The 27168-nt window shown below is 45.1% G+C and overlaps 1 protein-coding gene across 1 annotated transcript in view; it reads right to left on the bottom strand.

Annotated features, from left to right (window-relative positions):
* Window positions 1–998: 998 nt before the first annotated feature.
* Window positions 999–27168, bottom strand: part of Map2k1 (mitogen-activated protein kinase kinase 1) — a 75976-nt gene continuing 49806 nt past the window's right edge. Inside the window, exons 6-11 of the mRNA XM_078049417.1 lie at window positions 11049–11173; window positions 8526–8727; window positions 6590–6654; window positions 3274–3335; window positions 2709–2754; window positions 999–2023 (exon numbers count right to left, since the gene is read on the bottom strand). Of these exons, the coding sequence (XP_077905543.1) occupies window positions 1910–2023; window positions 2709–2754; window positions 3274–3335; window positions 6590–6654; window positions 8526–8727; window positions 11049–11173 (614 nt within the window). The 3' untranslated portion in view covers window positions 999–1909. The remainder of the gene's footprint in view (window positions 2024–2708; window positions 2755–3273; window positions 3336–6589; window positions 6655–8525; window positions 8728–11048; window positions 11174–27168) is intronic.

A 27168-nucleotide genomic window follows, 5' to 3' on the forward strand; every position in this document is an offset into this window, starting at 1 on the left:
TCTCTTTTTAATCTAAAAATGAAATAGCCTTTTTATTTTTAAACATATACATTACATTTGGTTTTCTATAATCTGCCCTTTCAAAGAATACAAGATTTGATGTACTGATCAGGAAGCTTCATGCTTAATTAAGAAGAGGGCACCAATGACCATGGCTTTTTTCTGTGTTTTTAATTTTTTGGTACCAGGGATTAAACTCAGGGGTGCTTAACCACTGAGTTACATCCCAAGCCCTTTTTATTTTTTGAGACAGGGTCTCACTAAAGTTGTTTAGTGCCTCTCTTAGTTGCTGAAACTGGCCTCGAACTTGCAGACTCCTGAGCTGTTGGGATTACAGGTGTATGCCACCACACCTGGCTCATGGCTTTAATTACACTGCCCACCTTAGACTACTTTGTGTGGCTGTTACCACATCTAATTACTGTGATTTCACTGCCACCTCACAGACATGACAAAGCTGGCATCAGGCACATTTCTCCCTTCCAGGAAGGTGGAGTTAAGTGTAAGTGGTGCAAGAAGATAATCCATTGCTCATTGTAACAAAGCAGACTGACTGGCTCTGCCTGGCTAGAGGCTCCAAAGCCTGCAGGGCCTCGGGTGAGCAGGTAAACCCCCAGCTCAGCTCTTTGTTAAGGAAAACGGGGAATGTTCACTGAGAAATGGCTTGTGATTTTTCTTAGACTTGTTCCCAAACCCTACCTGCTGCTTTTTCCTATGTAGAGAGAAAAGGAAAAGAAGGGATCCGTCCATAAGTCTAAAGGCAAGTGGTTGAAAGTCACAGGTAAGGTGATGTAGCAGAAGAATTAGTACAAAGATTGAAATCACAGGAAGACCCATTAGTCCAATGTCCTGAATTTGTTGTTGGTGTGATAGTTCTGCCTTTCAGCCTCCTTCCTACTTTCCCCACCCCCCACAACAATGCTTGACTAAATCATTTGATTTCTTATACATTAGAGAAATCGCAAAGCCTACCACAAAAGTAGAAATACCTTTCATCCTTTAACTTGATAGTATATTTATTAGAATAAGAGACTAGATTTGTTAAACATCTGGATTAAAATGATTAAAAGGATTTTCTTACTTTTTTTTAGGCACTATACACGTTGTTTACAATAGCATTGGTACTTAGATTGGGGGAAGATAGAAATCTGACATATTTTAATGCCTTGATTCATTTGTGACATTCAGAGTAACTCCACCATTTTAGAAACACTAATCTAAACTTAAAGATACATATACCATTTACTACCCCACACAATATATTTAAAAATAAATATAGAAATACAACCAGAAGTCTACAAATCAGACTGGTGAAGCCCCAGCTATCATGGCAGTGAATGGCTCTGGCTAGATTTTGATGGAAACTGCTGAATTCTACGTCAAAAGCAAAAGATGGTAATAAAATAACATGATGTACACTCTCTGGTACTCATTTTCACAGCAGCAAAGCATGCTTCACATGCACTGCCTGTGAAGGGACTTATGAGGCTCCCTCGCACTCACACTGAGAGAAGGTCCACTTGGCAGAAATGAAGGACCACCAAGTGTCAAGAATCCTGGAGATACAGGCGGCCAGCCAGTTGCGGAGCAGGAACAGCAGTGCAAATGTCAGTAAGAATGACTACCCACGGTCACCAAAGTGTCACTGTATTTCAGCTTGGCATGTGTTTTGATTAACATACTCACAGACAGCCCCAAGCACAAAGCCAATCCACTTAGGGAAATAATAGTAATAATAAAGACAGTAATATTAAAAATGACGACGAGTACAGTTTTGGCACATGCTGTGTTCTTCATCCTTTGTCATAAGTCAAATGCACGTCTGAACAGAGACAAGCATGGGAGAGGCCCAAAAGCAACATGGCACACCACTGGGCAGAGGACTCGCTCTTTGCTGCTTCCCAAAGGATTAGACGCCAGCTGCATGGGTTGGTGTGCTGGGCTGGTTAAGGCCTATGGTGGAGCAGAGCCAACCTGCAAAATCCACTTCCTCAGCATCAGATCTCTTGATAAAAGCATGAACCTGCAAGCAAGGAAACAGGGAGAGGTGTTTTAAAAACCACCAATGGAAGGAAAATCCAAGAGTCACATCTAGCACTTGTGCCACACTTGGAGGGAGCTCCTGGCCTGCCCTTGAGCAGCAGTAGGGCCAGCTGCAGGCCCAAAGACCTGCTCTACCTGCCTCTGCCAATTATACCAATGGAAAGTCATTCACCTCCCTAGCTGCTCTTGCAGAATGTAACGGGATTAGTGACCTTCCCTTCAAGACCTCACAGACTTGTTGGGAAAGCCAAAGGCACTGGTGGAGGTGAGAGCATGTGACACTGCAAGCCACAAAAGCTATGAGGTCAAGGTGTTTCACTTGCCCTGCTGCCAAGCAAGAGGAGGCAGGTGCACAGGTTAACATAAGATAAGTCAGCAAGAGAAAAAGGCCCAGCCCCATGAAGGCCGCAGACTGGCCCCTTCTTTCCCTCGACTGCCTCAAGCCTTTCTTCCAATATCCCAGCTGTGAGGTGATTTCAGCCTTTTCTTTAAACTGATGGGAGGACAGAGGAGACTGGTGATTGAGTCCTGCAGCCTCAGGCTCTCAGCTGCACCACGGTGGTCAGGGCAGAAGCAGGGAATGGAAAGTAAATAAGTGCCAGAAAAATGACAGGAGACCAAATTAATAAACAAGTGCTGTAAGAATCTGAAATAAATGGACTTACCATGAGTTGCTTCAAATCTGCTCTCTCTGCGGGGTTTTTTATTAAGCTGAAAGGAAAAAAGTAATATGAAGCTTCTGCCTGGCGCTGATTCTGATTCAGATTGCTTCTGTTTGCATGCCTTTCCCCCTACGCACTATAGGCTCTGAGGAGGAGTGCCAGAGCCTTATTCATCTTCCTGTTCTTGGTACAATATCATGCCCACAATACGTTAATGACTTCTTGCTGAATTAAATGAAGGTCAAAAAGCAACATGCAAGGGAGGGGCTGGGGTTGTGACTCAGTGGTAGAGCACTGGGTTTGATCCTCAGCACCACACAAAAATAACTAAATAAAGGTACTGTATCCATCTACAAAAAAAAAAAAAAAAAAAAAAGCAACATGCCAATCCATGTAGAGCAAGTGCTGGAAGCAGTCACACCACTAAGCCCTGGCCCTCCACAAGAAAGGCTATGGCAATAGCCAGGGGGTACTCAAGAGGGGAAAGGGCAAAGCTGGAGGGCTCAGAAATGGGGTGGGAAGTCTGACAAATCCAGGTACCCTTTCAAAAAACAATGAGCAAACTCACCATTTATTCACAAAATCTTGAAATTCCAGACTGAATACTCCACTGGGCAGTTTTGGAGGCGGCTGCAGACACATGTCAAGACATGAGAAATGTTAGACCCTGCTCCAGCCATCTCTTCCCATCCCAGCCCTACCTCTGGGCAGTGCTGTGCTCCAGTCAAAAACAAAGCCTGCTGGGTCACCCTGTTGGACCCAATGGTCTCACATAGCACAGTTAAAATTGGGACCACATTATACTTTACTATTCATTCATCTGGTGAAAGAAAAAAAAAATCAGTGAACCTCTGTGGCCTCAGTCTTGTCTTAATGAAATGAGGAGGTTGTGCCTACTGATCTCTGGAACCCTTTGAACTCTTGACATGTGGCATGGAAACATCACCAGTAATTCTAACAACAGCAACTAGGGGGGTGTGCAAACCACCAGGCATGGATCAGGCCTGCAGGAGCAAGCTTTAAAAAGGAGGGGGGGGGAAAAATCCCTTCTCTGAACCCTGGGGAGGCAGAGAAAGGTTAATAAAACATTAACTAGCAGAGGGTTGGTCAATCTGGAAGAATGTTGCCTGTATACTCCAGAAATGAGGCCGCTTTTCAGGTCTCTGACACTGGCCACAGATCTTGGGTTCCCATGGCAATTGTTCAGGGCTGCACAGGTTTATGATGCTCCAGGCAGTCCAAGAAATCTAAATGCATTTATGTGACCTGTGCTGGGAACTTCCTTGGAATAAGCTGACCCCAGTGCCTAGGATGTCATTGCTCTGTGGCCTAAAATCAACAGGTGATTCAAAATTAAAAATGAAACAGCTCTAGCCTTAGTTACTTTAGTGACTGAGGGAAGTCATTTGAATCCAGGAATTCAGGACAAGCCTGGGCAATACAGACCCCCATCTCAAACTGAAAAAGATAAAAACACTGACACCGCCTACCAAAAAGTCCAGCCTAGCCCTCTCCCCTGAAGGTTCTGTCAGTCTGACCTAAGGCTAACTGCAGCCCAGCTCTTGGGAATAGTGACTCAGAGCAAGCACTGCCCTGCAGGCTGTCCCTGCTGCTGAGGGGGAATGGGGGAATAGAGGTACACAGGCCAGCTTCCATTCCTTCTCTGTGGGAGGGGGCCAGGCAGGATAGGAATGTGTGCCAGCAAAGGCTCCTGGGAGGTAGGGGGGTGGAGGCACGGGGGTTGGACAGGAGGTGGGTATTGGGAGTAGGTGGTAAAAAAGAAAGAGCACTAGGGCACTAACTGGGGAGACCTGAGCTACTTTTTTCCTTGGAGCCTCAGTTTCTTCACCTGTATGAAGAAGATAAAACCAATTTGGCCCATCTCAACAGTGCTTGGAAGAACTGAGTAGGAAAAAAGAAAGCAGCACCAGTGCAATTCCTCTCTTAATAGGACTCCCAGGAACCCAGAACCATGCAGAGCAGTGTCCCCAGCAGTAGGGGATGGATGGCTTTTTCCTGACTCCAGAAACACAACATGCTCTTCCTTAAAACCTTAAGCTGCAAGGATCAGAACCCAAACTTCTTTTCTTCATCCCACATTGCTTTAGTCTAAAGCTTTGTAGACTGCAAAAAGAGGTAAATACCCTAGTGCCCTGAACCAGTGAGAGTGATTTATTAGCCTCCAGGGCAAATCATGATTTTCCCTGTCGAGTTTGTAATAGACCAGGCAACATTTTTGAGACCTCTAAGGTCTGGTTTCAGAGAATGGTAAGAAAGAAAGTATTAAGAAGGCATTCTGCTGGTATACTGAGGAAGACAAGATAAGAATGAGGGGCTGGGGATGTGGCTCAAGCGGTAGCGCGCTCGCCTGGCATGCGTGCGGCCTGGGTTCAATCCTCAGCACCACATATAAACAAAGATATTGTGTCTGCCAAAAAACTAAAAAAATAAATATTAAAAATTCTCTCTCTTTAAAAAAAAAAAAAAAAGATAAGAATGAGGTGATACTATATCTGACACCACAGCTACTTCCCAAACATGCCAGAACTTGCCCCTTCGACTACTAAGGCTGTTCCTGAAGCCAGGAATGCTGGCCCTACTGTCTCCCCTAAAATCCTGTCCTGCCCACCAGCCAAGCCCCCACCTCCTGTGAGAACCTTGGGGCTCCTCACCAGCTTCCCAACACCCCAAACCCAAGTTTGATGAATGATTCTCCATATGTTCCTTCCTTGATCCTTTTGTCAATTAAACTTACTGGCATATATTTCACAAGTATATGAGCTCCTTGTGGTTAAAGATGGCCAAAAGCAATAAGAAAATATTATCTTTAATTTCACTTAGAGAAAACCAATCTATTTTATTCCTTCCCAGACTTTATAGGCACATATATACACATATAGTTCATTAACTGATAATAGTATACATACTATTTTGTTATTTGCTGCTTTCACACAATTTATGAATATGGTCCATATCTATTTCCACACTCATTTTAATTTAAATTTTCCTAGTTTTTTTTTTTGTACTGGGGACTGAACTCAGGTACCCACTGAGCCACATCCCCAGCCATTTTTGCATTTTATTTAGAGACAGGGTCTCCCTGAATTGCTTAGGGAGTCACTAAATTGCTGAGGCTGGCTTTGAACTTGGCATCCTCCTGCCTCAGCTTCCCAAGCCACTGGGATTACAGGCCTGCACCACTGTGCCCCATTTTTCCTAGCTTTTAAACAGCACTTAAAAGCAAAAACCCTACAATGCAATTATACATACATTTGCCTTGCTTCTCCCTCCCAATTAGTTTTCAAGACTATAGATTTTATTTTCCATCTTTGTATCCCTGGCCTACTATCGCTGTCACAGTGCTTGATATATAGTAAGTACACTAGAGAGGTTGGTGAATGAAGGCACAAGAGTATGTAAAGGAGCAAACTGAAGCCTCCTGAATCTTGGAAAGGAAGGACTCAGAGCTACAGGAAGATGGGGGGAGGGGATGAAAGTGGGGGACTGGGAACACTCCTGTAGTTTCTAAACCAGCCAATGTTTTCAGCAGCAGGAGGCATAAACCAGAACACAAACATCCTGGAGGCCATACTGTGGGAACAACTTCCAGGTCTCCCAGGCAACTCAGCCATGGCTACTGGGGCAGGGGTAGGAGTGGGGGTTGGGGGGTGGGCAGTACTGGGGATTGAACCAAGGAGCACTCAACCACTGAGTTACTTCCTCACGCTTTATTTTTTATTTGGAGACAAGGTTTCACTAAGTTGCCCAGACTGCCTTGTCTCCCAAATAGCTGAGACACAGGTACGCACTACCACCCAGGACAATGGGTATTTTCTTAAGGGGAGTGAATAAATTCCAAGTCAAGGAAACCAGGCCACACTTACCTCATTGACTATGTAATCCAACAACTCAAAAATTGCCATGGGAGGTCGACTGTCCATTCCATATGCTACAATTTTACAAAAGGGAAAAAAGAAAACAGTTCTCAGAAACACACAGGTGATCACTTATCAATGGGGCAAGGGGCTGGGCATGGACCCAGAACAGGGTTATGACAATAAACAGATCACTCACAGATAAGGCCTCAACAGAAGGAACTAGCAAAGGCCACAGTATAGAGTACTGATTTAACATTCAAGCAGCCATCTTAAGTGTTAACCACCATCTTATGGGTTTTGCTTTCCTGTACTTCCTCTTACCCAAACTCCCCCGCCTCCATTAGTGACTTACTCCACGGTACCATAACCCTAAGCCAAATCCAGAAGGCCAGGACCCCTTGACTCTGGAAAGCGCCATGGTGCCATCAACCTAAGCCAATCCCATGGTATTCCCCACCCGCCTAGCTCTGAGGCAAGCACTCCCAAGCCCATCCCCTAGCACCACAACTACAACTCCAAATCCCTACCCCATAAAAGCTGAACACCCAAACATCTCAGGGCCTCTCTCCACTCTACAGAGGGATGGCCTTTATTTGTCAGCTTTGACAAATAAACCTTTGTGTGGATCTCTGGTCTCTGTCCTTCATTTCTCGCCCGCACGGCTCTCGCTTTCTCACTTTCCTTTCAGAGTCACCTGGTCAGAGTATGAGTCTGGGCTCTGCTATATCCTACATTTGTGACTTTGGGCAAATCAGGTGACCTCTGAGATAAAGTATTGAGTTACCTTTTTTTGTTTTTTGTTTTTAATCTTTTTTTTTTGGTTGTAGTTGGACACAATATCTTTATTTATTTATTTTTATGTGATACCAAGGATCGAACCCAGGGCCTTGCACATGCTAGGCAAGTGCTCTACCACTGAGCCACAACCCCAGCTCTGAGTTACCTTTCTTTATCCAGTAATGGGAACTGAAATAAGCTACCTCCCCAGCCCTTTTTATTTTTTAGTTTGAGACAGGGTCTAAGTTGCCGAAGCTGACCGTGAACTTGCAATCTTCTATCTTAGCTACCAAGTTGCTGGGATTACAGGCATGTGCCACTGTGCCATATTAAGTACAAAGTTTTGTAAAGCAGACATAGGTAATAAATACATCTGCCCATTTCTCCTCCTTTATATTATGTGAAATAATATAATGACTAAACAACTAAAGGATTTCATTGTATGTGGTGTTGTTGATCACCTCTCCCCCACAATGCTGGGGACTGAACTCAGGCCTTTCCATATGCTAGCCAAGTGTTCTATCACTGAGCTATATTTGACTTAGCTCTAATTCTTCCTGAACCTGGGTTTCTTCTTTTCATATCCCAGAGGTACAGGCCAGCCTCAGGGGCCACATGTATTTTAAAATGTCAATATTGTGTTATGTGAATTTTATCTCAGTAAAAACAAATCTACCAAAACTGTCTCGACTAAAAAGAAAATTAATGTAGGGCTGGGGATTTGGCTCATGCGGTAGTGCGCTCGCCTGGCATGCGTGCGGCCCGGGTTCGATCCTCAGCACCACATACCAACAAAGATGTTGTGTCCGCCGAGAACTAAAAAATAAATATTAAAAAAAAAATTCTCTCTCTCTGTCTCTCTCTCTCTCCCCTCTCTCACTCTCTCTTTAAAAAAAAAAAAAAAAAAAAAGAAAATTAATGTATATAAACTGCTAATAAGCACAGCACCTAGAACATAGAGGTACTCAACAAATGGTGGGAAACTGTTCATGGTTATGATAATTTTCTGCTCTTACCTGAAAACCCCTGCTGCTTCCCCCTGGCCCCAGCCTGGCATCGAGACAGAGAAGCAGTGCTGGCAGAATGTACAGAGAGTCTGCCCTCCAGAAACCCCTTACAACAAGGGACCCCACAGTTCAAACTGGAGACACAGCAGGCCACTCACAGCTAAGGGGCCTCCCGGGTGTCCTGGGCCTGGGGGGTGTCTCAGCTGCATCTCCCTCCACCTGGCACCCAAACATCAGCTCCAGCTCCTTGGCATCTGGAGGAGGGATAGGGTACCTCCCCACTGCCATTTCCACCAGAGAGAGCCCCATGCTCCAGATGTCCGACTGCACTGAGTAATGAGTCCCCTGGAGTCTTTCTGGCTGCAGAAGAGACAGAAACAATTATCATTAGCTGAACTAAGCACGACCCTTGGTTTGCTAATGTTTTATCTTTTGTCCCTTCCTCTGGGCAACTCACATGCTCACATCCTGTTTGAAGAGCCCCACAAACATCTTGAATCTCACCTCCCATTTGCCTCCAAATGTCATACTTAGCAAATCCTAGCTGGTTTCATGGTTCTGACTCCTCCTCACTGTATCCCTTGTAACACACACTAAGCTGACAGCATCCAACCCACTGGGCCCCAACTACCACTTCAGCGTGTGGTTCCAGCTTTGTTCATTCTGGCCACTGACTTGCATGTACAGGGCAGCCTCTCCCAAGCCCACCATGAGAAGCTCATCTTGTCTCCTGAGTCTAAAATAGGAAGCTTGTGAAACATGGGTATTAATGAAGTAATGCCGTGGGTACAAGAAACAAAGGATCTGAGGTCAGGTCCCAACCTTGGGACTTACAAGCTACGAGATGTGAACCTCAGTTTCTTCATCTATAAAATGGGACTGGTTGCTGATGGTAAAAACAGTAACAACAACATAACAAAATACCCATCCTTTTTACTAGTGTTATTGAGGTCAAATCAAATGAAAACATGTCAGATACTGCAAAATTGTATATAAACAGTTTGATATTGGGAAATATCAAAATATCAGTTTGATATTTGGTGGGAAGACTCAAGTAGAAAAAAGTATATAGTGCTACAAAAACCATTATTTTTACTAAGCATTATTTCAAGTAGTACACGATTTCAAAAATCCTACCAAAAATCTTTATTCTGACCATAATTCATTTATTTATACTGAATTAACTTCTCCCATAGGATTTTTCACTAACTCTAACGCTGAACTATTTTGGAACTGACCATGTAACCACAAAAACCCAACCAGTAAACCCTGGATCAATAAGACCCAGGGCTTATTAATTGATTTTGAACTTGAAAGCTGGCAATTGAAGGGCCTAGGGTGCCAGCTGTTTAGTTATGATCCACTTAGGGAAGAAGCGATGACAGAGACGACAGGCAAAGAGAACAGAAGAGAGCTCACCATGGGTCATTGGAGAACAGAGGGATGGGGACATGTGGCAAGCAGTGTTGAGTGGTGTTGACAGCAGGGGAGGGGCCAGCAAGTGGGAATGAGGATAAGTGCAGGAGTTGGCTTTCAATCCTGGCTTGGCAAGTTTATAGTTGTTCTCTTAACCCCTCTAATTTAGAGTTCCTCACTTCTGAAATGGGAACTATGCTCTATCCTTGATGGAACAACTGCATGGATCAAATGAGACCATTTAAGGATGTAAAAGTGCTTTGACAAAGAGCACATAAAATACTGTGCATGTTAAGGTCTCCTGGGCCTCTGAGCCCGTCTTCACAATCATTGGCTGCACTTACTTCTGCTTCTGTAAAGACCACCCACTCTGACCCAGCAGAATTGGGTCAGCACTCACCCAGACTCATGTTCCCACCTTTCCCTTCAGTCAGCTGACATTCCCCCACTCACCTAGCCTTCCCTCAACACCTGCACATGTCAGATCCCATGCCGATGCCAAGGACAAGAGAGTCACTTACAGCCTTCCCAAGGGGAAAGAAAATGATCCTGTGTTGATGTAGCCATGGGTGTGGGACAGCCACAGCACTCTGGTGGCACTGGGAGCCAGCAGAGTTGTGAGCAGGAAGAAATACCCCCAAGATGGAGTGTTGAAGGAGGGAAGATCCCCAAGATGGCTGAACTAGAGCAGAGACTCCAGCCAGGAGACCGGGTGGGCTACAGTGAGAGGCAGAGGTAGAAGTTGACATGTAGTGAGGAGGGAAAGAGGCGAGATGGAGGAAACAACTCTAAATAAACTCAGGAGTTGGGGATACTAGATGTTAAAAGAATGGGGAGCTAGAAAGGGAGGTTAAGTCAACTTCTGCCTTGGACACAGTAATGCTATTTACTGCTAATAGGAAAGGAAAGGTAAGACAGTTTGGAGTGCCGTCATGTCTGAACTTGTTGGGTGTGAGGGTCTGTAAACAATCAGGTAAAGACATCTAGCTAGAACTGTCTCTTTGGAATGGAAGCCAAGCTCTGAAGCTGGGATGGTACAATGTCTCCTAGTGAGTTAAAAGACTCCAATTATGCACCTAGGTCCATGAAAGGCCAAGTATCTTCCTGTTAGATTTCAACTCCTCAGGGAGGACCATTGTGCCTCATCCCTCATTTCTTGTCCCCCACCCATCATCACCCATCACAACGCTCTGGCTCCACAGGGAAGGTAACCATTTGGCTCTTATCTCTGACCAGCTGAGAAACTCAAGACTTGCTGTTCGTACCGACATGTAGGACCTTGTGCCCACGAAGGAGTTGGCCATGGAGTCAATGAGCTGCCCGCTGACCCCAAAGTCACAGAGCTTGATCTCCCCACGGGAGTTGACTAGGATGTTGGATGGCTTGACATCTGTAGGAAAGAAAAAATAGAAAAGTAAGGAACTGACATAAGGAGCCTGGGTAGGGGAGAAGAGTCAATGTTCCCTAAAAAGGCCAGTGTTGACAGTGAGTCCAGGACAACACCCCAGTCTCCCATCAGAAGCAGCCCTTGGCTTGCAAATACTGGACACCAGAGTTCCTTATTCCCCCCTTTTTCAGGGTCCAAGGAAGGACTGTCAGGGAATGAAATGATTAGCTGCTGAAAAAGTAGGACAAAATGCCAGTAGATTTCTTTCTACCCTTTAAGGATTGAGGCTTGGCCAAACGACCCATGGAAAGGAGTCAGTCCTCATGAATAGTCAAGATTTGAAAGTCTGTTGCTTCAATGTTAATGGTTTGGATGTGAGGTGCCCCACAAAAGCTCATGTGTGAGACAATGCAAGAAGGTTTGGAGGAGAAATCATTGGGGGTGTAGCCTTAACCTAATCAGCGAATTAATCCCTGATGGATTAACTGAGTGGTAACTGGAGGCAGGTGGGGTGTGGCTGGAGGAAGTGGTTTATTAGGGGCATGGCTATGGGGTATACATTTTATTATCTGGAAAATGGAGTCTCTCTCTTTGCTTCCTAATCACCATGTGAGCTGCTTCCCTCTGCCACACACTTTCACCGTGATGTTCAGCCTCACCTCAAGCCCCGAGGAATGGAGCTGGCCATCTTTTGGACTAAGACCTCTGAAACTGTAAGCCCTTAAATAAACTTTTCTTCCTTTAAAATTGTTCTGGTCAGGTCTTTTAGTCCCAGTACTGAAAAAAGCTAACTAAAACATTCAACCATCCTTGTTGGCAGGACACAGATCTATGGGTGGAAGGTATGAGAAGCAGAAAACATAAATAACAAGAACTATATGCTCGCTGAGGCTGCAGATGAAAGACTTAACAAGGGCAGGAATTTCTATTCTTGACCTCTGTACCAAGCACAAAGCATGGAGTGGGTGCTGACTTGTGATTTTCTTTAACTGAAGTCACTTACCTAAAAGTCAACTCACCTACACCTGCTCTGTTAGTCAAGGTGAGCCCCTAGCTACTCAAGGCCAGAGAACTCAGAGGCCTGAAAGATGCTCCTCAGAGTCAAGGCAATATGCCAGCATAAAGTCTACTCACGTCCCTAGGTTCACAATACCATCCCACATTCCACACCTTCTGCTGCCACCAATAACAGGCCACTGGCTCTTTGTCTGCAGAGAGCAATAACCTTTCACATGTCTTTTCTCCCACCATCTCCTTTGATCAGACAACTGTGAAATGGATAGACCAGGGTCATTGTCTTGATTTACAGGTGGGAAAACCCAGGCTGGGACTTGGAGTCCCCAGGCCAGGGTTTTGTGAGCAGACATCAACAAACAGTGAGAGAGTCACTCAAGGGCAGGCAATGTCAGGAGAAAAATCCTAAACCATGACAGGGAATCTTTTTGTGTGTGTGATGCTATGGATTGAATTCAGGGCCACCTATATGCCAGGCATATGGGTGCCCTACCACTCAGCTACAACCCCATCATGACAGGGAATCTTTACTGAAAGTAATATGGACACTATAATAGAACATCTGGAAAAATCAGAGGAAAAAAACAAGCCAAAAATAATTCTAACCTGCCAGAGCAATTATTAACATTCCATTATTTTCCCTTCAATATTCTTCCACATGAATCAACAGATTCTAACAGGTCTATTTGAGTATCCTTCTAAGAGCAAATTGAAAAAAAAAAAAATTTACCTTTAATCTCCCAGCAAACTCCTCTCCCACACAACTCATCTCCTGCCTCTCTCCATCACCAACAGCTCCAGCAGGGCACTGGCTGGCTGCCCTTCTCACCACTCTAAGATGTGAGCCAGACAATGCTGGGCACATGGTAGATGCTCCAGAAACTCTTGTCCAATGCACAGATCCAAACTCACCATGTGCACACGCAAGCTAGCATATACATAGGTATACCCACACAGCCATGGCGTGCTCTTTCTAAATCCCAGCCCTCATCATGTCTCCACACACAGCATTCAGATCCAGGTCAGGCTTTCACAAGGAGCACAGGAGACAAGACCTTCCCAAACCTCTGGGCAACCCCAACCTACCACAGGTGTCAAGGTACAGACACCAGGAGGGGCCTTAAAGGGCATCCAGTTCTGCCTTTCATGGTAGAGACAAAAGGTCTAAGCCCAAAGGGTCCAGGGGCTTATGGAAGGTCACAGAGCAAAAACTGAGTAAAGCTAGAAGTAGAATCCAGACCTTCTGACATCTGAACCTATCTGCCTCCCACCAGCCTTGCTGCCATATTCTTTAGCTCTCTCTGTCACTAATAGTTACAGAGAACCAACCATATGCAGGCACTCTGCAAGCTTCCAGGCACACAGAGGTGAACAAACTGATCAAGTCCCCACTGTTACGAAGCTTAAAATTTAGTGTGAGGAGACAATGAATAAATCAATGAACAAATGTGTAATTTCAGGGAGTTTCATGGGCCATGAAGAAAATAAAAATGCATGAAACCAGAGAGTGAAGGGTGCAGCTGTGATGGCTGGTGAAGGTAGACCTCTGTAGAACACTTGGTAACGACTGGGACAGAGAGGGAGGGAGCATGTGGCCTTCTGGAGAATTATACGAAAAAGTTTTGGGAAATGAGGAACTAACTGTTCCTTCCCCCAGCCTAGTGTAGGACAGGTCCCAACAAACACTTTCAGCCAAGGAGCAAGCCCAGCAGCTTTACTGACAGTAATAAGGATCCTATAATAGAACATATGGAAAAATCCCTCAGTGCCACTTTCAGAGGACAAATTCCTAGAAACCACTTGCTCGGGATATGGAATAGGACACTACAAAATAGGACCAAACTGGGAAGAAGGAGGTGTGTGACATGCCTGCTGGGACATAGGGATAGATAGGCAGTCCAACATGAGTCCCACACGAGTCCCCTCTTTCATACGCCCCACCACATGCCACAGCCTTTCTTCTGGGTGCTGAGCACACCAGCCACACTCCCTCATCCATCCCCAAAGCTCCCATGGCCTGTGTGGTGTGGTCTGTGAGACCTTGTTTGGGAGCTAGAAAGGAGCACTGGGTAAAGGGACAGGAGGCCTGTATTCAAATCTTGGTCCTGTCACCTGCTCTACGTGGAGCCTTGAGCTAGATTTCACTTCTCTGGGTTGTAATGTGCCATCAGTAAAGTGGTGACAACTGCAGCTCTTGAAACATCACAAAATGAAGACCAGGATCAAAGTGATCAAGAACAGCATATAAACAGAACACTGAACCAGAGGAATACAGACTGATGATTTCAGAGGTTGCCTTCCCAGGCCGGCAGTTCACGGAACCAGGTGTCCCTTCTCCTCCTCCTGGCCCCAGCCCTCCTCTGCTGGCGCAGCCCTTCTCTGGTGCAACTGTGCTCACGAGAGGCTGCACTGCCTCTAGCTGTCCTTGCATCTGATTTCTACTCACATGGCAAGCAAGCCTCCTGTTCAAACTTACATAACACTGCTCCCCCACCACCACCCAGACTGTCATCTCCAGCTCGCTGCATCCACCCCAGCAACAACACTGCCTGGGAGGCTGCAGAGATCTATGGCAGTGGAGGGAAGGAAAGGGATCCCCTGGAGGATTTTCCCTGCTGGAACACAGGATCTAGGAGCCAGATGCACTGCACAAGGCCCCTCTGGTGACCTGGACACACCAACTCACTCAACTCCAGTATGCTGCTGGAGCAGCCAAGCCAGAACATGCTCTCCTTCCCCACCCCACCCTCAGGAAGCCCCAGCCAAGCCGCACTCCTCTGGAAGCAGAAAAGAAGTATATGATGTCAGATAAGGTCCAGAGTTCACTTCCTGATCTCTATCAGCACCTGGAACAGCTTCACACTGGAGCCAGCCCCTCCCCACCATTCCCTTCCAACTTGTCTGTGGCCACCAGAACTCCAACGACAGAGCCCCTGCTGCTATGGCTCACCCTCTGCCTCAGAGCACAGTCCAAGACCCTTTTCCTGGCTTTCTCAGCCTTCCACCAATTCTTCACCCTCAAGGTGACTCCTCAGCTACCTACTCCCAGTCCAGGCTGGCCTGCCTCTCAGACTGCCACTGTACAAAGGTGTGTCACCTCCTCACCTTCTTTCTGCTGGTCCCTACATCTGAAAATCCTCCTTTCCACCCCCTCTGTTACCTCCATTGCTTGCTTCTTTTGAGTCCTCTTCCCAACATGAGATACTGCCTCGTTCCTGGAGTCCAGGGGGATTTATCTGGGCTTCCTCCCACACTGTCCTAACAGATCTCTCAAGGTGGTTCAAATGATAGGCCCAGTCCCTCAGGCCTCTTCCAGACCTCAGTGTGTGTGTGTGTGTGTGTGTGTGTGTGTGTGTGTGTGTGTGTGTGTCTCTCTCTCTCTCTCTCTCTCTCTCTTTTTCTTCCACTAGGGATTGAATCCAAGGGTGTTACATGCCCAGCCCTATTAATTTTTGAGACAGAATCTTACTCAGTTGCTGAGGCTGGCCTCAGATTTGATCCTTCTGCTTCAGCCTCCTGAGCCACTGGGATTACAGGCTTGTGCTACCATGCCTGACTCTCAGCTTCTCTTTCTGATCCTTCAATATGAAGAAGTGATGTAAGAAGCCTCAGCAAAAAGCAGGCCAAACTACATTCTGGAAGAAGCATCCACCACCCACTAGACTCCCAGGTTGGTGGGTTTTCCCAGGAATCCCACAAGATGCTGAGTTGGGATACCCAATGCTGCTCCTTCTCTGCAATAATGGGCAAACCCTCCTTCCCCAAAAATGAGCAGATGAGGGTTGGCAGAGCGCTTCCCCAGCTTCTGTAAGGCACTGGTTCACTCCCCCACACCACAAAACAAAGTACACATATAAGAACAAGGAGATTGTATGAAAAAATAAAGAGAATAAAGTATTTTCTTCTGAAATCTTCTACCCCAGATATGACCACTGTTCAAAGCCCCCTGAATTTTCCCTTAAGAGCATATATTCAGAGCTTTTTTTTTTTTTGCCACTCTAAAACAAGGGTTTGGATAAATAATTTGAGGGCCATTTATTCTACAAATACTTTTATAACATGCCTGTGTGGTGCAATACATAAAAAGGGCACTGTCTTCAAGGGGCAGGGTGATGGAATCCAACAATAACAAGAACATGTATGTGCACACATGGCTGGTGACAGCCAGACAGAGATATGGTCTAAATTCTACCAAGCAGCTGGAATCAGTGCCACCCCTCTGAAGCCAGCCTGTCTAGCCGAGAAGGCACAGCAGACAGACAAACCAAGGTGCATGGCAGACCTCAGCAGATTCCATCTAGGTCATTTTCTTTCTTCTTATTTATTTGTGGTGCTGGGGAACAAATGCATACTAGGAAAAGCACTCTACCATTGAGCTATATCCCCAGCACTCTTTATTATTTTGAGACAGGGTCTCATTCAGTTGTTGAGGCTGGCCTTGAACTTATGATATCCTGCCTCATCCTTCCAGGTCGATGTAAATACAGGTATGTGCCACCATGCCTGGCTTCTCAATGTCATCTTGTTGATTTGGGTAATATTAAAGGAAGCTGCATTCTCTAAGACAAGATGGAGGAGCAGAAGGGCAGAAGAGAGCTGCAGCAGCGGGAAGCACAAGAAAATCAGAAAAGTGTAAGGCAAGGAGCAAGGGCCCACTGAGAAACAAGCAGAGTGACACAGAGAAGCCTGACTAGCCCATCTGTGACAAAAGCTGGATCCAAAAGCAAGATGATCTTAGATAAGTGAGAGTTGAAGATTTTAAAAAAGAAAAAAAAAAGCAAATGAGATTTAAAATTTTAAAAAACTTATCTATTTACTGTGCTGAGGATCAAATCCAGGGGCTTGGGCACATGAGGCAAGTGTTCTACTACTGGGTATATACCTCCAGCTGCAAGGGAGATTTTCTTTTTAAATGGTGACTTTTTAAATGGTTTCAAAGGACTTCTTCCTAGCATCTTTGGTGGAGTCTTAAGAACCTTTCTCTAAAGATCGAAAGCAGAAGAAAAAAGGGAGCTGCCTTGGATGCAGCTACCCATGGCCTCAGGAAGTTAACTATGTAGCAAAGATAATTCAAACTCAGAGAAAATCCCAAACCCTTCAGTTAGTTAGCCTGTAACCCCCTTTTCCCACCCAAACTTCCTTCCCCAAGAGTGCTCATAAAAGGCTTGGGCTCTCCCCTCCCTCCCCTTCTCAGTGAGTGAAAATGGATGCAGCTGGAAGACTGAGGGATGGGGTTTAACAGAGCCCAGCAGACCCAGGGAGAAACCCACCCAGCTCTGGTTCTGGGGCACCTATGAGGCCAGGTCTTTTTAATACATTCTCTTCTTTAATCCTCATCATAATGGTGTGAGGGAGGCATCATGAGCCCCTGCCCGCAGATGAGGAGAGATAAGGCTCAGCATGGAGTCGTTCCAGCAAGGCTGTACAGTAGGGAGAGGGTTCTAGACTCCTGAGGGAGTGCTCTTGCCAGAACCCAGATGGTCGGGGCCCAGGCAGCAGAGCTCATGGCAAACCACCAGGAGCTGTGCCCCAAAAGTTTAGGGAAGCCATTATTAGGAAGCTGTCACTTGGCTTGGGGAAGAAGTCACTCTCATTACAGAGGCAATAAGCTCTATTTCTGGGAACCACATCTGACTTGGGGTATGCTGAAATCCTGCAAATCCGGTTGTGAGAGAAAACATTGCGCCCTGGTTTAGCAAGTGAGCATGATGGCTCTTCCTCAGCACAGCCCATTCCCTCCCAACACATCTAACTGCAGAGCCCTGCTAGCAACAGGAACTAGAGCTCGTTTCCCACCTCCTTCTGATGAACAACCATGTTCCAGCAGGGAGCTCTGGGAGGAGGAGCATTCCTGTCAGGTCCTAACAAGCCACTAATTTTATCTTCTCCATTTTCAAGATTCTTACAACCAAGCCCAGCAATTGCATTTGAAAAGTTTTCCCTCCTTCCCCTCCAAGATTCATTAGTTTTGAAATGTTTTTGTTCTCTAACCTCATGCACCCCTCCCTGACAATTCACTGCTCATCCCTGGACCAAAAGGAACAAAATCTGACTCTTACACATGAGATGATGATGCAAAAGAGTTCAGGGCTTGGTTTTGTTAGCACATGTCATTCAAAGCGGTTATACTCAGAAGGGCAGGGGTAAGGAGAGGGGGGGCTGTAATAAAAGAAGGGAAAAGAAAGCGGGGCAGGAAAGGAAAAAGCTATGGGCCCTAGATTTCCTGACACATTTCTAATATCCCTGTAGTAACATCTGGCAGAGCAATCCCAAGTTAGGGTAGGGAAATCCACAATGAAGTCTCTCACCAAAGATCAAAAAGTATCCTTTCCATTAAAAGAAACCTGCATTCAGCTGAGTGCAGTGGCACACACCTGTCCCAGCAACTTGAGAGGCTGAGGAAGGAGGACTGCAAATTTGAGGCCAGGCTCCACAACTTAGGGAGACCCTGTCTCAAAATAAAAAAGGCTGGGGATATGGCTCAGTGACAGAGGACCCTGGGTTTAATCCCCAGTACAAAAAAAAAAAAAAAAAAAAAAAGGCAAGAAGGAAAGATAAGAATTAGAAGAAATCAACCAACCAACCAACCTACATTCTAGCAGCACATTTCCCTCTCCAGACTATTTGGGTTACCTGGGAGGAGAAAAGGAGCCAATCAACCACCTACTGACAGGAACACCATGTTTACTAACTTGGATACTTTTCACATGCTATTCAAGAGCAGAAATTAGCTCAAAACTTGTTTTGACCTGATGAAAGCTAATTGTGCTCAACAGAATGAGAGAAAAGACCTTGGTAAAAGGGGACAAGTCACATGGAAATCTGTTAATTTTTAAATGGAGAATTTAAGAGAATTTGTAGTAAGGCCAGTATGTTTAAGGTGACCCAGGATTTGTGCCTGGGTCACAGCTCAGCATATTTCATCAAGAAGTCCAGAAAAAAAGGTGAGGAGGCTACTCACCAGTCACTCCTAGTTAGCTCTGGGCAGGTCCCTAAGGAACAAACTCAGAACTCTTAGAATGAAGTGTCCAGTGACACAGAAGGGGCAGTCCCCAGTTAGTCTACTGAGGAGCCCAGTTCCCCTCCATGCACACCGTTGGGGAAGATTCTCTTTCCTCACACCCACTGTGGAGAATGAGGATCAGAGAACCCTGTTCCCTGAACACAGGGCAGCCCCCAGCCAGGCTGGGCCACTTGTCCTCCCATCCCCTCCAAGGGTTGCCAGCAGGTGTGGGCACTTGACCCATCCACATTAATCAGAGCCCTCCCTCAGAATTACCAAGATGAAGCCAGGAAGAGCTCATCCCTTTCTGGTAAGAGACTATGAAGTCAGAAACAATGGTTACAGTCTAGAGAGGCAGCTGCCCTGAGATAATAGAGCCAACATGGAAAGAGAAACAAATAAGAAAAAGAGCTAACAACAGTGTGTGTGTATACGCGCGCATGCCCCCAAGCATGCTCTGGGGATTGAACCCAGGGCCTCAGACATGATAGGCAAGCACTCACTGAGCCATATCCCTGGTCCCTACCCATGTCTTTTATAAGTACCTTCTAATGGAAGCATAAGAGTTTATGGCATTTTAGTTCCTCGACAAAATTATCCCTCAAGTCAACCAACTGCATCTCTATCCTTCCTGAGATTTGGTTAGCTAAACCTCCAACATCTTCCCACAAAAAAAAAAACAAAAAAAAACTCAAGAACCCTAATGCCCAGTGATCCTTTTCATAAATTACATTAGTAAATAGGACATTTCTGTGGTGTGGAGACAGCACCACTAACTTTGGAGTAGTGAGATCTGATGTTTGAATCTGAACTCCACCTTTCACTAGCTGACCACAGTCACGTTACAGAACCTCTCTGAACCTTTCCTTGGGTGTTAGGCGGGAAGAGTAATTCCTACCTGACTGTGTCTGGCAAGTCCTAAGTACTCAATAAATGAAGAAGTTATACGTGGAAAGCACAGACTTTAAAGTTCAGTGGCTTCTTCAGCTAGGAGGGGGAAAAAAAGCTATCATTTATTTGAGAAAAAACCCAAGTGACATAAAGAATGAGGCTCCTTCTCAGCCAGGCTCTTGCCTGCAAGATCCCCATCAATACCTGGAGGATCTACATGGCTCCCTGGTACCCTCTGCATGTCTGAATCATTTGCTCATTAGTCTCAAAGCCAGTCTTCTCTATTTGCATATGTCCAACATCCTCCTAATCTTCTGGTTACAGGGAGCAAGGGAAGGGCTGCCTGGCTCAAATGTATCCCTGGAATGACCTCCTAAACCTCTAGGGAGGAGCCCCAATGGCTGTAAGTTTTTGCTGTGTTGTTCAAGGACCTGGCAAATGGCTTGAGCTGAGTCTGGAAGAAACTCAATGCAGGCTAAATGCTGAAGGCTGCTGCCTTCCTTCCACCCGTGGACAGAGAAGCAAAGAGAGCAGAGGTTGCCTGGGATTCTAGTGGCCTTCAGGTCCCTGTCCTGGTTCCTTCCTGGGCACAGACTATGTCTAGCCCTTGGGCTCCCTCAGGACTCTCTAGATTCTTATAAGGAATCCTCTCTTCTGTCAATACTGGCTCATGTTGGTTTCTGTGACTTGTAGCCAACAGTCCTCCCTAGGACAAAGCCCAGCTCCCAGACGGGAACCACCCCTAGTAACTGTTTTTTTTGTTATTGTTTGTTCTTTATATGTTTTTTTTTTAATTCTTTATTTATTTACCTAGTAACTGTTGGTCCACAAGATTCAGTCTCTTTTGAATCCTGGGGGTTATTAACCTGTAAGTCACTTATTAGGCCAGAATGTACGCCACCTTCTTTTAGTTAAATATTTTGTCTGAAAAGATCCAAATACAAAAGTAGAGATAGTAACTATGTACTCAATCACCTGGCCTCAACAATACCCTTTCATTTCCCATCTTATTTCATTTATAACAACCATTTTTTTCTTTGTAGGGTGGGAGCTAGAAGCCTTCTACAAGGTTCCATCAGCAGCCAGGATGCTAAACTGAGAGGACACAGTGGATCTGAGGCCATTTGCTGGGCATCAGCTCCCCAGGTATTCAGAGGCAGCCACCACCACCTAACAGCAATGTTCACAGCTTAGTGGGGCAGTAAGAACTTCACTCCCACAATAAACCTAGAAATGTGTACTTCCAAATAGAAACGTTCACCACATTTGGCTCTAATTTGGTATCATCAAGCCTTAAGCTGGCCCCCACCCTCAAGCTGAGATGCACCACAGATTCTCCTGTTGTTTCTCTATAGCACTGGGCATCATGAGCCGGGTTCCTCCCTTGCTTTGGGTAGTGGTTAATAAAATCTACCCCTAGTTCATCAGGTGACCAGATTCTAAATCAAACCAGCTCTCAGGGCGCAGGTCCCTCCAGGAAGTTACAGAAATCTATAACTAAAGATAATGGCAGTTCCAGCCAGGTTTCCCTTAGAATGAGGCTCTATGGTACAGGAGGGAATAGGACACAGCTCTCCAGGGTCACCAGGTACAGCCTCAGCTCCCTCTTACCACAACTTGCAACAAGGGCCACAGTCAAGTCTGCCTGCCACTTCTCCACCTTCCCACCCCAGTACCTGATCTCTGCTCTCCAGAGACTTCTAGAATAAACCCTGACTACTTCACCCCCTTGTGTCTCCTCGTGTCCCTTCATTCTGCCATTATCCTAACTCAGACCCACATTCTCTCCATTGTGCCATGGCAGCAGCTTCCTAAGTGATCTCTCTCCACTCCAGATCACCTTGGCCATAGCAGCCAGAGTCCTCTTCCTCGAAGGATAGCTAACCTCTCTTCCCTGTGCAGGAAGATTCCACTGCTTCCTGTTACCATGCTAAAACCCAGCCCCTGAACATGGCTGTGAAGACCCTCCCTGGTATTTCAACTATCCTTACTTTGTTCTGCCCCAAGCCATCAGGGACCCTGTGTTCTAGACAACTTGAATGACTGCCATTTCCTGTTGGATGAGTCTGTTTTCCTGCCTTTGTGTTTCCCTCTACCTGGACTTCCTTCCCCCAACACTGCCACATGCGCCACTTTTACCTATGTTTTCAAGTCCAGCTCAAATACCACCTCCTCTCTGATGCTTCCCAAAAGGGATATGAGGAAGCACTCTTCCTCCTCTAAGCACTCCTTCTCCCATCCTGTCAGCCTCTCCTGAGGAACTTTGAGACAAACTCATCTGCAACTATAATCCATCCCTGTGAGTCTGGCAGTTGAGATTATTCTAGAGAGAATGAGACATTTCTAACCAAGAGAATGGTTAACTGTTACTCTCTGTGCGGAAGGCAGGGGAGTCTAGACAGCGTGTCAATTCACTGTCCTCTTGAAGCTGTCTTCCACATAGCTATGGGATGAGATGTGTAGGCAAAGGAAGGGTTACTGCATGCATGTGATGGGCAACCTCCCAGTTAAGGGAGCAGATGATAGGCCTTGGCACACACACAGACTATTTGAGAAGGAACCTTGGGTGTAGCCTCAGGCCAAATGGCTGGGGGAGACAGGGCCACCCTGACTTTCTGCTCAGGGAAACTTTGCAAGAGGCCACAAAAGCCAAGGCAGACAGGACAGTGTCTAGTAAGAACTGCAGTTTCTGCAGCTCAAAAACCATCATGTGCCAGTCTGCTGCAAACAGACATAAAACGACAAGACAACAAACTTGATCCACTTCAGATCGTGCCTATTAGCACCAGCATACCTGAATGAAGTGGTGAAGAATTTGCTTAGGACCCCAAAGGCAGAGGCTGTTGCTGGGCCACCTGAGGTACTTTGGAGACTCAGCTCTCGCAGGAGCAAGGAACTGAGAACACTCTCATAACAGTCTGCAAAAGCCTTAAGTCTCATTCTGACCTGAAATCCCCAGTTTTACATAACTCTCTATCCTAGCCATCAGGGACTCTTTTGGAGTGCATTCCAAGCAGGATGGCCCCAAGGTCTAAGCCATTCTGGTATAGTCCATCCACAGCTTGCTCAGATTATTGGTTGTATTTCCTTAAAAATCCAGGCTGGCTTTCTCAGTATGCTATAGGCCCAGGCTACTAATTCAATACTGGGCATAAAGATCAGGCAGGTTACACAGAGTCTGTGAACGGAAAAGAAAAATAAGGCATAATTTTAAACTGTTCTTAGCATGTATTGATATTTATCAGCCGGCAACTCCAAGGCACAAATAATTCACAGGCTAAGTTGTATGGAATCCTAATTCATGTAATGCTTCTTCAGGGTCTTGATCAAAATGAGGCCTTGATAATTAAAGTAGTCTAAAAGGAATGGCATGGTGGTGATATAAATCACTGCTTTAAATAGCATAAGACAGGGCTACAGCCTAGCACCCTCTCTACCTCAAACTCTAACTCAGAGCTGAAATGGACCTTTGATCTACCACAGTAAAAAGAAACACCACAGAGAAATTTTTGTAACTGACACTAACAGTCTCTCTCTCTCCCCTAACCCTTTTCCTTTCTTTCTCTTTTTTCCTTCTTCTCCCCCACCCCCAACCTCAGAGCTGGGGATCATGACTAATTCTTTTCAGAGGTCCAGGGTTAGAAAAAAAAATACTCTTTCCAACCTATGCCATATATCAGGTTTTCCTCAAGAACTTAAAGCCGGTGAATCAAAGCTGAGTTTTGTGCTTAAATTCTAAAGTTTTCTCTCAGGGAATTCTTTCTCTTACCTCAGTTTTCAGGAAGCTTTTTTCTGTAAAGGACTAGAGAGTAAATTATTGTTTCAATTTGTGAGCCACACAGTCATCTCTTTCAAAGGCAGCTGTTCAATTTGCCATGATAGCACAAAAGCAGCCATGGATAACACTTAAGCAAATAAGCATGGCTGTGTTCCAACAAACTTCATAAAATGTCCATAAAATGGACACAAAAATCTGAATGGACATTTGTCACATGTTCCAAAATTTTGAAAGCCATTTTTAGTTTGCAATCCATATGAAATCAAGACAGCAGCCCAGGCATGGCCAGTGGGCCTGTTTGCCCACTCTTGCTGCAATGCTTGATTACTGTTTTGACCCTATGTTGATAGTTTTTTTGTCTTTTTGACCCAATGTTTAAAAGTATTTCTCATGGAAAAACGTTTCTTTTCTTTTTTTCTTGGGGCTGGAATCCCAGACTTCACACATGCTGGGCCTGCACTCTACCACTGAGTTACATTCTTTGCCTATTTTTTTTTTTCCTTCTCTTTTTAAAATTTGCTTGCTTTCAGCATCCATCCCCTCTTCCTATCTTCTAGTAAAACAAAACAAAACAAAACAAAAAGAATCTCCCCATTTTTTATTTGGGATATATTCCTACTCAAACACCGAGATTTTTTGCTAGGGTGTCAATCATTGATCCCACCAAGGTGCTGAGCATGTAAGTCACAGTGGCTTACCCTCCAGGGCCCTGGGCACAGCAATGGGCCCAACATGGGAAGACACTCCCACCACAGCCAATCAGAGTAAACCAGTGGGTCCAGTAGGAATCTGGATGCTGGGGAGATCAAGTGAAATTCTCTCTCTGGGATAGGGAGCACTAAGGTCTAAATATGTCTCGGATTAGTGAGGTCCATCTAGTCCTCAGTAAAGAGAACCTGCCTAAAAGGGAAACAAACCCACAGTAGAATGAGCAAGGCCAAGAGGTGACAAGAATTCTGAGGCTGTCATTTCAACCCCATCTTCATCCATGTCTTCAGACTTCGTGGTGACTTAATCGAACACATTCTTGAGTTCTGACACAACCAAAGAATTCTGACTAATAAATTATGTCACATCATATTCCATTTGAAAGTTGATAAAGTAATGATTCATGCATAAAAATGACAATGGTTATGTTCCACCATATACTAGTGTCATCTGTAGATACATCTTTCCTCTGGAAGACACAATTCATTTATGAGCCATCTTTACGGCCTCCATAGTGATTCATCCAGTATCTTACACTTGGCAGGTATTCTATAAATATTTTACAAATATGAATTACTTGTCTCAGATGGGGGAAGAGACTATAAGGAGAGGAGTGAGGAGCATATAGAGTTACCTATTTATGGCCATTCACCAGAAAGTCATACAGAGACTTCAGATGAAACTCATACTTCCAGGGGCTGGGGTTGTGGCTCAGAGGTAGAGCGCTTGCCTAGCATGCGTGAGGCACTGGGTTTGATCCTCAGCACCAAAAAAAAAATAAAATAAAAAGATACTGTGTACACCTAAAACTAAAAAATAAATATAACGTTTTAAAAAATTTTAAAAAAGAAACTCATACTTCCAGAACAGTCATAGATCTCACACCCATGCCCTGATCAGCAGGCCATAAAACACATGTACCACAGTGAGCCACAGTATTGTTTCTCTCTTTGAATACCCAGGGGAAAGAGAATACCATGACCTGACAATACCAGAAGACATTACAGGGGACCAGTTCACCATAGATGAAATCCAGAATAGCTGGTGGTACCTATCCTGCTCAAGAAACCCTGCCAATGAGTCACTCTAAAATGAGGATGAGCCAGGCACAGTGGTACACATGCCTATAATGCCAGCAACTAGGGAGGCTGAGGCAGGAGGATTGTGAGTTCAAAACCAACCTATGCAACTTAGCAAGGTCCTAAGCAACTCAGCAAGACCAGTCTCTAAATTTTAAAAAAGGGGTGGGGAGTGGTGGCTAGGAATGTGGCTCAGTAGTTAAGTGCCCCTGGGATTAATCCCAATTACCCACCTGCCAATTAAAAAAAAGAATGATGAGAACCTGCTTATCTCTAGATTCCCATTTGTTGTAGTCATGCTACATATGTAAGAAAGCTGGCCATGTTTACAACAAGGCAAGGTACCAAACTAGGACCAGGACATATTCACCCAGTTGAAGAAAGGTATCTACCACCTAGCTGGAAAAATCATATCCAAATGCTACCCCAAATCATTTGGTCTTCCTTTAAATACCATTATTGTACTTCCCCTCATCAAAAAATAATTGTCGGGCTGGGGATATAGCTCAGTGGGTAGAGTGCTTGCCTTGCATGCACAAGGCCCTGGGTTCAATCCTCAGCACCACAAAATAATAATAATCATTATTACTATTATTATTATTAATTTCAAATGCAGGTATGCCTAGCTTTATGTTAATGGCATATCCCTAAAGAGAAATATTCTAATCAAGTTGACATAATTTGGAAGTTTCTATAAGAAGTGATATTTGAAGGATCCTGAAGTGAACACTGAATTCTTTTTGTAAAACAATTTTTCATTATTTTTACTTATTTTTTGTTCTTGTACATTAGTTTTACTTACAGCAGAGCGCATCTAGAAATCACTTCCAACCTAATAATTTAAAACCCTAAGTTCCTAAGCTAGTCTTGAAAATGAGGTGTCAACCTGCCCACAACACTCAGCAGGAAAGAACGGTGTCCCCTGATACCTTCATAATTATTTGTTTTGTTTTATTTTTATGGTGCTAGGGATTGAACCCAGTGCCTTATGCATGTGAGGCAAGTGCTCTACTAACTGAGCTAGACCCCAGCCCACCTTCATAATTATTGTGAGAACAGATGCTTCAAAGGCACTGATCCTGGACCCCCTCTAGGTTCAGGAGTTGGTGAACCCACAGCCCACCCCACCCCACAGTAAGAGTGAAAAGAGCCAAGAGGCCCAGAGGCAGCAGCAGCAGCAGCACTATGATAACTGTGAACTAGGGTGGCTGCTTTTCTGCTCCAGTGAACCAGCTCCCCAACCAGCAAAGCCTTGCTTCCTGCCAAACTAGTCTATAGGTTCAGCTTCTCAATGAATTATTTATATATATATATATATTTAGTTGTAGTTGGACCTTTATTTTATTTATTTTTATGCGGTGCTGAGGATCGAACCCAAGGCCTTGCACATGCTAGGCAATTGCACAACCCCAGCCCTCAATGGATTCTTTAAACGGGATGCAGTGGCACAAATCAGTAATCCCAGCAGCTCAGGAGGCTGAGGCAGGAGGATCACAAGTTCAAAGCCATTCTCAGCAACACTGAG

This window comes from Ictidomys tridecemlineatus, chromosome 5 (assembly GCF_052094955.1).
Source record: "Ictidomys tridecemlineatus isolate mIctTri1 chromosome 5, mIctTri1.hap1, whole genome shotgun sequence".
Lineage (NCBI taxonomy): Eukaryota > Metazoa > Chordata > Mammalia > Rodentia > Sciuridae > Ictidomys > Ictidomys tridecemlineatus.